Source organism: Salvelinus fontinalis, chromosome 20, assembly GCF_029448725.1.
Source record: "Salvelinus fontinalis isolate EN_2023a chromosome 20, ASM2944872v1, whole genome shotgun sequence".
In the NCBI taxonomy this organism is placed as follows: Eukaryota; Metazoa; Chordata; class Actinopteri; order Salmoniformes; family Salmonidae; genus Salvelinus; species Salvelinus fontinalis.
This window is the reverse complement of record NC_074684.1, coordinates 18,474,412-18,487,288: the sequence shown is the minus strand read 5'-3', so window position 1 is coordinate 18,487,288 and position 12,877 is coordinate 18,474,412. Positions and strand designations below refer to the sequence as shown.

Sequence of the window (12,877 nt, the reverse complement as noted above, 5' to 3'; positions counted from 1 at the left end):
TAGCCTCGGGTTCGAACCCAACCTGTTTCACAGCCGGCCGTGACCGGGAGACCCATGGGATGGCACACAAATGAACCGGCGTCATCCAGTTTAGGGGAGGGTTTGGCCTTCCGGGATTTCCTTGCCTCATCATGCTCTCATGACTCCTTGTGGCGGGCCGGGCACCTGCAAGCTGACTCAGTCAGTTCAACAGTGTTTCCATCGACACATTGGTGCGGCTGGCTTCCGGGTTAAGCGAGCAGTGTGTCAAGAAGCAGTGTGGCTTGGCTCTCAACCTTTGCCGAGTCCGTAGGGGAGTTGCAGCGATGAGACAAGATCGTGACTTCTGGCCCATGGCGTTGCATGTGAATGTGACATTTTTTTGGTGCGTTTTTTGTTGTTGTACTTTTTACCCCCTTTTCTCCCCAATTTCGTGATATACAATTGGTAGTTACAGTCTTGTCCCATCGCTGCAACTCCCGTACAGACTTGGGGAAAGGCGAAGGTCAAGAGCCATTGTATCCTCTGAAACACGACCCTGCCAAGCCGCACTGTTTCTTGACACACTGCTCGCTTAACCCGGAAGCCAGCCACACCAATGTGTCGGAGGAAACACCGTCAAGCTGTCGACCGAAGTCAGCGGGCATGCGCCCGGCCCGCCACAAGGAGTCGCTAGAGCGCGATGGGACAAGGACATCCCAGTTGGTCAAAACCTCCCCTAACCCGGATGATGCTGGGCCAATTGTGCACCGCCTCATGGGTCTCCCAGTCGCGGCCGCCAGGGATCGAACCCGGATCTGTAGTGACGCCTCTAGCACTGCGATGCAGTGTCTTAGACTGCTCCGCCACTCGGGAGGCCCTTTATTTTTCTACCCCCTTTTTGTGCCTAATTTCGTGATAGCCAATTGGTAATGTTGGAATACATTGGCCAAATCTCAGACTTCAGTAAGTTCAAGACAACTGGGAACTTGGGGAAAAAAACTAAGCTCGACTGAGAAATTCCTGAAAATAACAACTCATCCAACTCGGAATCCAAAAGTCGGGAACTTGGGCCCCTTTCTAGAGCCCACAAGAAGGACAGCTGTGCCACCTTCCTATTCAAGTGAGCACAGCACAACAAGGTGAGTCCAAAAATATATTGTATGCTGCTGCATAAATTATGTAATATGACAGTTTCACGTCTACTCCCCCTCCCCCTCTCCGGCGCTCGATGTCACCGGTATACTAACCACCGGTCCTGGCAACCCATCATTACGTACACCTGCGCCTCATCATGAGGCACACCTGGACTCCATCACTACCCTGATTACTCCCCCTTCATCTAGCATCACTCTTCAGGGAGTATTGGTTATGTTTCGCTGTTAGACGTGTCTCTTGTTTTGTATTGTTCATTATTAGTAAACTCACTAACTGCACCTGCTTTCTGACTCCCTGCGTTGATGTTACAGCCAGGGAGATATTTTGATTTAGATTTTTTTTATTTAACAAGGAAATTCAATGAAGAACAAATTCTTATTTACAATGATGGCCTTACCCCATCCAAACCTGGAAGACGCTGGACCAATTGTGCACCGCCCTATGGGACTCCCAATCACGGCCAGATGTTATACAGCCTGGATTCAAACCAGGGACTGTAGTGATGCCTCTTGCACTGAGATGCAGTGTCTTAGATCGCTGCACCACTCGGGAGCCAAGTATACTGTAGCCAAGAATGTAATACTAAGTATATCTTGTGTAGTAAGTTGTTAGTAGCCCATGTTCCTCACCCTAATTATTTGGTCGCTTTTCTCCTCATAACTTAGCCTACTGTTCTGACTTGGTGGTGCACATGTTTTACAGAAATGTAATCATAGAATATTGTAAGAGCTTTCATTGTCTGTTTATATACCCCCTTTATTTATCCTACGGTTCTGACTTGGTGTACAGGAAGAATACTGTAAGAACGGCTCATGTTCTGAATTCTGTCGCTGTACATTTCAAAAGTGCTGAACAACTTTTTATATTGACTACGTCCGTCCTAGCTCGCTCATTGATGTCTTAATCGAAATTATGGATTGCCTCTGTTGGAGTCTAGCTTGAAATACTTACCATACTAGAAGTAAATGATTACATGTATGAGGAATGTATATGGTGGGGTCAATGGAGGGTGGATAAGAATGAGGGGTTTGGAAAGTTACTGAGTGAGGGAAAAGGCAATCACTTGGTTGTGGTCATTGATAAGGGTTGCTGTGGATTAGTGAGGAATGTGGGCTGAGGTCAGGTTAGATGAAGGGAGAATGAACAGTTTAATTACACACATCACTTAACTTTCTGCCTAGCAACAAATATGTAGTGCTTAGATGTGCAAGGAGGAGACTCCGCCTAAAGGAGGGTATAAATGCTTGTGTTGGTGGAAACAAGTCTGTCTTTTTCAGCTGTTTGGCCCAGTGGGTGAATACACTTGGTTTGAGCTTCACTAGTCGTTGGTGAATTTTACTCTGTCAGAACACCTCTTATCCGCTCGTCGTTCCCTTATGCCATAGTTTGTACATCTCAATAGTCAGTAGAAACCACATTTGTTTAATCAAGTCAGCCATATCAGCTATGTTTAAAAAATATAGTAAATGAGGCTGAATGAACTGTTTCGCTGCCAGACAAGGCTTCGCTGATAGCCAGGTGTAGCAGTGGTAAGGATTCACTCCATGGTGCTGAAAAGAAAGCTCTGCTGTTGGGACAGCTTTATGTAGGCTCTAACAGTTTGTGGGCAACATTTGTCACCGTTATAGTGCAATGAATGTATTGTTTAGTGTTGTGTCATGGCTTTCTTGGCATTCATCCAGGTTTTTTGTTTGTCCCACCAAGATTTACATGCTAGAATTGCCACTGGTAACAGGGCAGAGGGATCTCTTACCTCCTGATGGTTCGTAGCAGAGTGGAGCGGGCCTCGTTGTGGAAAGTGATGACGATGGAGGTGGAGGGCAGATCTGGGTTATAATGCAATGTGGTGCATCTGATGGAGAGAGACACAAAACAATTCAGGAGACATCAGCCAGCAGGTCAACTCAGAACTACTCACAACAGTTAATGTTGGCTTCAAAGCCAAAGTTATGCAGCTATTGACTTTGTCTTTCTTTTTGACGGCTTCACATACTGTAAAACCAAGTGTCTCTTCTCCGTCTTATCTGCCTCTGATTGAAATTCCAGAGTCAAAGACGAATAACAAAGCCAAGGACAGATAGACAGATTGTCCTGTACCTCCTGTAAACCATTCAAAACCGCTTCATAATTAAGAGAACAGTGTTGCTAAGGGTAACTAGACAAAAGCTTGCTGTTGTGGGAGGAAGGACAGTACTATGAATATGTGATGATAATGACAGCCATACCAGGACAGAAACTTGAGGAGGTGCAGTTCTATAAATGATAGATGAGCAGAAGATTTCATTACTAAAACAGCATCCAACACCATAGCTACCTCTGACCAGATAAGGTGTGGGAGTAGCTCACACTGAGGTGGATGGCTGGTCATGGCTGGTGTAGTTGCAAATGTCTTAGAGGAGAGGATGTAGACTAACAGCAGAGAACACACAGACAAACTCACACACACACACACACACACACACACACACACACACACACACACACACACACACACACACACACACACACACACACACACACACACACACACACACACACACACACACACACACACACACACACACACACACACTCTCTCTCTCTCTCTCTCTCTCTACCCCAATTAAAGGTGACACTTGATACACTGAGGAATAATAAATGTAATGGGCACACTGACCTTTCCCTCAATAAAACAGTCAATGACTAACATTTAGTAATTGTATTATCTTGTTTTTGTAGCTAAGTATCCATTACTTTTTTCATAAAATATTTTCAAAGGTGAACATTTAAAAACTAAATGAGCAATTATTATTTAGCTCTTTCTGCAGTGGCCTGGTCCAGCATTGCCAAAATCATACCAAGCCTCCACAACAAGTCCTTCAATACGGTTGAAGAGAGGGTAAGTGTGTGTCTGTGTGTGTGTGTGTTTACGTGGAGACAGAAGATGCTAATCCATCTGTGGCCAATGTGGAGAACATCAACACTTCTGTTCAAATGACACCAACAACCAACACAGTAAACATTCTCTCGCTCGCTCTCTCTGTCTTTAGCTCAAGGTGATTTGTTCAGTATTTCCAGCGGAGTGGTAAGATAACAAGTCTGGTTTGTACTGAAAGACAGGCGATGGGGATGATGATAAAGTTACCATTGTTTTCTGCTGTCGTCAACACTACTGTTTTGAGTCATTAAGCCATGAGTTTGATGTGCTTTCTCCTCAGCAGTCTGCTCTGCGTGTGCAGAGATGCACAGAGAAACATCAAGGGATCTGTGTGCCAGACAGATAAGCACAGGAAAGAACAGCAAACAAACACAAACTGTAATTTCATATTTATTTTCAACTTGGCTTAAATCAAATTAGCCATTGCATTCAACAACTTTCCTGTTGCTTTAATAAAAAGTGCTTTAATAAAATTTGAGTGCCCAATGACAAACACTGGATGTTTTTTCTCATCCTTTCAGAGCCTGGCAAGCAGAGATTTTCTGTAGATATTTTATTTTTTCTGGGGTGGCAGGTAGCCTAGTGGTTAGAGTGTTGGGCCAGTAACCAAGAGGTTGCAAGATCAAATTCCCAAGCTGACAAGGTAAAAATCTGTTGTTCTGCCCCTGAACAAGGCAGTTAACCAACTGTTCCGAGGCTGTCATTGTAAATAAGAATATGTTCTTAAATGACTTGTCTAGTTAAATAAAAAAAATAAAGTTTCAAAGCTTGGGTGGATGAAGAGAGACATTGTCCAGATTAGCATGCTGGAATCATTCATATTTTATTACTGCTGTTTGGGAGACCACTTGACCAGTCTGTGTGTATACAGACTCTGTTTTTGAAGCCTTCTAAAAGGTTCACATGAGGCTGAGAGAAGCAGGAGTGTGGTCAGGCTGACACATGGACACCTGATGCCCATGACCCCTGTCTGTATTTATGTCTGCGCCTTAAGGTCCTTCTGTACCTGTTCCCCTATCCCCACCCCAGTGTTATTCTGAGGGTGGTACCGACTCGGCGCAGCCGACTGCAACACCTGTCACCACATTTGCTTCGGGCAGAAAAACAGTGATCGGTTGAGATGTACCTCGCAGATCCTGTCAGGTCTGTGCTGTTCCTCTGGCACAGGGAGGCAGAGAGTGATTCTCAATAAGCTTTTCCCAGCCAGCCGAGCATGATTCATCCCCAATGCTGCCGCTCCACTCCTATCTCTAGCTAAAGCCTACATCTATTCAAAGCTTTCTGCTTTCTTAACTCGTTTCAAGAGAGCGTTATCTCAGGAGGCATAATCAGCAGCGCAGAGCCACAACAACAGTTTACCTCAGACACACACCTCTCAACACTGGGCCTTGAGAATCTCTTAAAATCTCAGGTCTCCTCTAGTTCACTTAAATGGAGCACAATGGATGTTCATATCACTTTGTGGGAAGCCTCCAGTAAACTAAACACTAGATACAGTCCTGATGGAGGAAATGGCAACGTACAACAGAATCCCATTTAGTTCTGGCATATAAATAGACAGAGAGAGAGACAGAGAGAGAGATGTCCTCATGACCCTAACCTCAAGCCATTTGCAATTTGCCTGCTCCTAACAACAACAGTAAGTAACAAGTAGCGCAGGTGGCCACATTCAAGGAGCTGTTGTCTAGATGTTGGCCGGGCTGGTGGGCGGGCAGGGAGCAGGGTGTGGTCAAAGAACATCCATCTCCTCTAACAGAGAAGCCCTAAGTATCAGAATCTGCAGTCTCTACCACAGACAGCTGGCAGGCACTGGATACACACACATACAAACACCTCTAACCCCAAAGGTCAGCCTCCGGATCGGTTGTTCCGTTCCATCTCCATCTCATCATGTAGACAAGAATCTTTAGAGGGACTATCTGGGTGACATCTCCATCTCATCATGTAGACAAGAATCTTTAGAGGGACTATCTGGGTGAGAATATTGGGCGTAGTGAGGCAGCCTGGGTCAAAAAGCATCACTAGCCACAGAGCAGAAGAGGAGGAGACAGTAGGGGTTGTAGCAGAGCTCTCTGTGTGTGGATCCCTCCAAAGGAGAAGAGAGAGACAATCCTTGAGTGTGGATTAGTAACTGAAGGACAGAAGGACCCTCTAAGTAGTGAATAATCGATTATTGTACTGGTTGTGTGTTTCTTGTAGTGCTGAGCGATTAACTGAAATGCTGGTTATTTTTTGGGGGGGAGTAAGTAATTTAAACAGTATTTAAAAAATGTCTGTGAGCTTAATGCACACATTGTGCAGTTTCTCTAGCAATAAATCAGATCAAGCCCGAACTGTGCAATGTAGTAGGGAGTTGTAGTTTCCAACAGGCCAATATTCTACATAGTTTAGCGAGGAAAACATGGTAATTAATTACAATAACCAGTGGCGACCCGTCATTCAGGGCAGGTGGGGCAGAGCCTGTCACTCATGGGGACACTACGTCACCGCCAAGTCTATGGGTAGACCTTGAAAATTCAAGCCCCTTGGGTGCTGCCATATAGTTACATTAGAAGTGCCCGTCCAAGAAGGCTCAAGGTCATTGGACAGATAGAATGACGTCAAATCACGTTATATCTACAGTAGCTTTGATTGGACTGGTCATGTCAACATCATACTTTCAATATCTTAGCTAGCTGTCATCATCATCAATCAAGTCAACAATCCACTGGCAAATCCTTTTTAATCCTTGTCAAATGAAGAGAAATAATGAAGAGAAATTATACATAAAACGTCTCGGTGCTCATCGGCCATTGGACATAAACATTACACAACAAGTTGGAAATCGCAAATTCAACAATGAGTGGTTTGGAAGGAATCAATGGCTAACTGCAAGCATTGCAGAGCAATCATTAGCCTGCTATTCAGTGGAGTGGCTGTGTGGTCCCAAGTCTAAGATTAATGGTCTCTTTTCCTAGTTTAAAATTACAAACATTCAACATTGGCCATGCTGTCAATGAAGCAGGATTTGTGCCGCACTCAAAACAACTGTTAACTCGGAACTGCAAAATCTGACTTTAGTGATTTCAAGACAAATGGGAACTCGGGAAAAACGACTGGGAAAGTTCCGACTGGGAAAATGCGTTTTGAACTTTCATCCAACTCGGAATTGTAAATCGGGAACTCGGGCCTCTTTCTAGAGCTACGACCTGAAGATCACTGACGTCATCATGATTCAACCTTTTTTCCCCCCATGTTCCCAGTTGTCTTGAAGGCACCATAAATCCAGAGAATGCCAGACTTTGATGACAAAGTTTGATGACAAAATTTGCCCACGAAGGACCGCCGCGCGACGTTCCTGTTCAGGTGAGCACAGCCCAACAAGGTCAGTCCAAAAATGTCTTGTATGCTGCTGCATAAATTATGTAATATGCCAGGGAGATATGTATACTGTAGCTAAAAAAATAATACTAAGTGTATGTTGTGTATTAAGCTGTTAGTAGCCCATGTGCCTCACCCTAATAATTTGGTTTATTTACTGTTCTGACTTGGTGGTGCACATGTAGCCTATAACCTGTTTTAGATAAATGTAATCATTGAATATTGTAAGAGCTTTCATTGTCTGCTTATATGCCCTATATTTATCCTACGGTTCTGACTTGGTATACAGGGAGAACACTGTAAGAAAGGCCCATGTTCTGAATTCTGTCGCGGTACATTTCAAAAGTGCTAAACAAATAGTTATATTGACTATGTACATCCTAGCTCGCTCATTGATGTCTTAATCGAAATTACGGATTGCCTCTTATCCGCTTGTTGTCTGCTTATGCCATAGTTTGTACATCTCAATTGTCATTAGAAACCCCATTTGTTTAAGCAAGTGTGTCATATCAGCTATGTTTTTTTAAAGGCAGTAAATGAGGCTGAATTAACTGTTTTGCTTCCAGACAAGGCTCCGCTGATAGCCAGGTGTAGCAGTGGTAAGATGTTGGGACAGCTTTATGTAGGCCCTAACAGTTTTTGCCCCACCAAGATTTACATTCTAAAATCGCCACTGACAATGACCATTATCCATTGCGTCCATTGCGTTCCTACTTATCCAGTCTGCCTGCTACCTTACATTAGTGTGGGGCAGACACAGAGAGGGAGAGAAGAGAGAAGAATGCGTGATTTAGAGGGATAGAGAGCAGTTGCTTCATGAGGTATCTCTACCTGAAAATACAGGATCTAACTGGTTGATAGTTGCTATTCAGCAGTTATAAAAGGATGCCTTATTTACTTTGAAGCACTACTAATATAGGGATTCTATCAGACAGCATAGGCAGCAGCTCTATAGAGATGAGATGAAGACTTGGAATTAAATAATAAAGTCCTAAAATAAAAACATTTTATATAGAAAAAACTGAAATATTTTATTAACGTAATGTGAATAAATGATGGCAATAAGTGATAAGCAGTAATGGGCAGTCACTACCATCATGGGTCTTTTATTCATTGTTTTATTCTGTGTTACAGCATTCAACCCACATAATGCATAGTGCATTTAAGGTTCAGAAAAATAATTGAAAACGAAATCGAAAAACCGTTATTATTTTTTTATAATCAAACCGAAACCGAACCGATGTCAAAAAGCACTAATCGCTCAGCATGTCACGATCGTGAGGCGGATTGACGGACCAAAATGCAGCAGTTGGAAAATAAGCCATCTTCTTTTATTTTAAAAGATGACAAACAATAAACACGAAACACTTTAACAAAATAACAAAACGACCGTGAAGCTACAAACGTTGTGCACATACATACAGGCTACAAACGTTCTACATAGACAATTACTCACAACCAATGAGAGCCTATGGCTACCCTAAATAAGGCTCCCAATCAGAGACAACCGAAATCAGCTGTCTCTAATTGGGAACTCATTCAGGTAACCATAGACTCTCCTAGACAACTAAACATACATAGACAACGCTAGACATCTACACTCAACACAAACCCATATACTACACCCATAACCCCTTTACCACATAAACACCCAAAACTAACAAAACATAAACATTCCCCATGTCACACCCTGACCTAACTAAAATAATCAAGAAAACAAAGAATACTAAGGCCAGGGCATGACATAACCCCCCCCCTTGAGGCGCGAACTCCGGGCGCACCATACACAGTCTAGGGGAGGGTCTGGGTGGGCTTCCCTCCACGGTGGCGGCTCCGGCTCTGGTCGTGGTCCCCACTTCACCACAGTCCCTAACCACCTCCTTAGCTTCTTCAAAATGACCCCTCTCCACATTAATCCCATTGCATTAAGGGACAGCTCCGGACTAAGGGCCAGTACCAGGGTAAGGGGCAGTACCAGGGTCAGGGGCAGTACCAGGGTAAGGGGCAGTACCAGGGTAAGGGGCAGCACCAGGGTAAGGGGCAGCACCAGGGTAAGGGGCAGCACCAGGGTAAGGGGCAGCACCAGGGTAAGGGGCAGCACCAGGGTAAGGGGCAGCACCAGGGTAAGGGGCAGCTCCGGACTGAGGAATGGCAGCTCCGGACTGAGGAATGGCAGCTCCGGACTGAGGAATGGCAGCTCCGGACTGAGGGACTGCAGCTCCGGACTGAGGGACTGCAGCTCCGGACTGAGGGACTGCAGCTCCGGACTGAGGGAAGGCCCATGGCTGGCTGACAGATCTGGCTGCTCATGGCTGGCTAACGGATCTGGCTGCTCATGGCTGGCTGACTGATCTGGCTGCTCATGGCTGGCTGACTGATCTGGCTGCTCATGGCTGGCTGACTGATCTGGCTGCTCATGGCTGGCTGACGGATCTGGCTGCTCATGGCTGGCTGACGGATCTGGCTGCTCATGGCTGGCTGACGGATCTGGCTGCTCATGGCTAGCTGACGGATCTGGCTGCTCATGGCTAGCTGACGGATCTGGCTGCTCATGGCTAGCTGACGGATCTGGCTGCTCATGGCTAGCTGACGGATCTGGCTGCTCATGGCTAGCTGACGGATCTGGCTGCTCATGGCTAGCTGACGGATCTGGCTGCTCATGGCTAGCTGACGGATCTGGCTGCTCATGGCTAGCTGACGGATCTGGCTGCTCATGGCTAGCTGACGGATCTGGCTGCTCATGGCTAGCTGACGGATCTGGCTGCTCATGGCTAGCTGACTGATCTGGCTGCTCCTGTCTGGTTGGCGGCTCTGGCAGATCCTGTCTGGTTGGCGGCTCTGGCAGATCCTGTCTGGTTGGCGGCTCTGGCAGATCCTGTCTGACGGACGGCTCTAGCGGCTCCTGTCTGGCTGGCGGCTCTAGCGGCTCCTGTCTGACGGGCGGCTCAGTAGGCTCATGGCAGACGGGCGGCTTTGCAGGCTCATGGCAGACGGGCGGCTTTGTAGGCTCATGGCAGACGGATGGCTCAGATGGCGCTGGGGAGACGGATGGCTCAGATGGCGCTGGGGAGACGGATGGCTCAGATGGCGCTGGGGAGACGGATGGCTCAGATGGCGCTGGGGAGACGGGCAGTTCAGTCATCGCTGTGCAGACGGCAGACTCCTGCCGGCTGAGGCGCACTGTAGGCCTGGTGCGTGGTGCCGGGACTGGTGGCACCGGACTGGGGACACGCATCTCAGGGCTAGTGCGGGGAGAAGGAACAGGGCATACTGGACCCTGGGAGCGCACATTAGGCCTAGTGCGTGGTGCCGGAACTGGTGGTACCGGGCTGGGGACACGCATCTCAGGGCTAGTGCGGGGAGCAGGAACAGGGCATACTGGACCCTGGGGACGCACATTAGGCCTAGTGCGTGGGGCCGGAACTGGTGGTACCGGACTGGGGACACGCATCTCAGGGCTAATGCGGGGAGCAGCAACAGGACGCACAGGACTCTGGGTACACACAGGAGGCTTGGTGCGTAATTTAGGCACTGGTGGTAAAGGGCTGGAGACACGCACCATAAGGCTAGTGCGTGGAGGAGGCACTGGTTGTACTGGGCTGGGGACCGTCACAGGAGAGTTAGTACATAGGGCTAATATAGGAGGTGCAGGACTAGGGAGGCGTACAGGAGGCCTGGTTCGTGGGACTGTCCTTTCCAGACGGTTAGCACGCACATCAGGACGAGCATGTAGAGCTGACTCAGGTAACCTCACATCCCGCACACGCTCTGTCGGGTGGATCTTGTGCCTCACGCACCAACACAGCAGCTCCCTCATTTCACTCTCTTCCAACCTCCCCAATAAATCCTTAACCGTCTCTGCATCATTCCCATTGCTCCCCTCCAATCTCAGCCCGACTGGCTCAGGTTCCCTCTTAGAGGAAGCACGGGAAGCACGGGAAGTTGACGCAGTTCTCCCATCAGGACTCGCCACATTCCTCATGAGCCCCTCCCCAATAAATTTTTGGGTATTACTCACGGGTCTCCAGCCTTGCTTCCTTGCTGCCTCCTCATATCGCCTCCTCTCGGCTTTCGCTGCCTCCAGCTCTTCACGAGGGAGGCGATATTCTCCAGGTTGAGCCCAAGGTCCCTTTCCTTCCAATTCGTCCTCCCATCTCCAGAAATCCTGTGTAGGTAGGTCCTGTTGCCGCCTTCCATGCCGCTTGGTCCTATGGTGAGTAATTCTGTCACGATCGTGAGGCGGATTGACGGACCAAAATGCAGCAGTTGGAAAATAAGCCATCTTCTTTTATTTTAAAAGATGACAAACAATAAACACGAAACACTTTAACAAAATAACAAAACGACCGTGAAGCTACAAACGTTGTGCACATACATACAGGCTACAAACGTTCTACATAGACAATTACTCACAACCAATGAGAGCCTATGGCTACCCTAAATAAGGCTCCCAATCAGAGACAACCGAAATCAGCTGTCTCTAATTGGGAACTCATTCAGGTAACCATAGACTCTCCTAGACAACTAAACATACATAGACAACGCTAGACATCTACACTCAACACAAACCCATATACTACACCCATAACCCCTTTACCACATAAACACCCAAAACTAACAAAACATAAACATTCCCCATGTCACACCCTGACCTAACTAAAATAATCAAGAAAACAAAGAATACTAAGGCCAGGGCATGACACAGCACTAGTTTCTTGTTCAACGTTAATACAGTACTACTTATTTATCAGTCACATTTAAACTGTCATTATATACACTGTAAGACTGTATTTTCTGGTTACTTAGAGTTGCTGATCCAGAGAAATTAATCTTCAAATGACATTCAAAAATCATCTTTCACAAAATCTACGATGCATTACACCACCTGCCACCAAGACTCTCAAAGTTCCATCGAAGATCCATAGAATTGTCTTTCTCATCACAAATGTACAGTATACCTGAATACCATTGTTTATGAGACTTTTCCTAAAAGATGTATGCATTAGTTGAAAAGATCCAGGGAAGCTAGAGTTAATCAAGGATATTAAAAGCCTTCAGTCATGAATCCAGGCCACCAGGTCTGAGAGTACCAGGCAGCTCAACCCACTGCTCTCCCTTCCTGACATCAATGCCGCTCATCAGGATTTATTTTTGTTCAGGCGCATATGTGCGACATCCTCTCTGATGAGATTTGAGGATAGGAGATAGAGCTCTCCTCTCCTAATCATCTCATCTCCTCTCCCCATCATCTCCTCTTCTCTCCCCATTATCTCATCCCCTCTCCCCATTATCTCATCCCCTCTCCCCATCATCTCCTCTCCTCTCCCCATCATCTCCTCTCCTCTCCCCATCATCTCCTCTCCTCTCCCCATCATCTCCTCTCCTCTCCCCATTATCTCATCTCCTCTCCCCATCATCTCCTCTCCTCTCATCATCTCATCTCCTCTCCCCATCATCTCCTCTTCTCTCCCCATCATCTCATCC

General features: G+C 46.6%; 1 protein-coding gene across 1 annotated transcript in view; it reads right to left on the bottom strand.

Moving 5' to 3' along the window:
- Positions 1–12,877, bottom strand: part of galnt14 (UDP-N-acetyl-alpha-D-galactosamine:polypeptide N-acetylgalactosaminyltransferase 14 (GalNAc-T14)) — a 129,245-nt gene that overhangs the window by 73,256 nt on the left and 43,112 nt on the right. Inside the window, exon 3 of the mRNA XM_055872693.1 lies at positions 2,870–2,968. Coding sequence (XP_055728668.1) covers positions 2,870–2,968 — 99 coding nt within the window. The remainder of the gene's footprint in view (positions 1–2,869; positions 2,969–12,877) is intronic.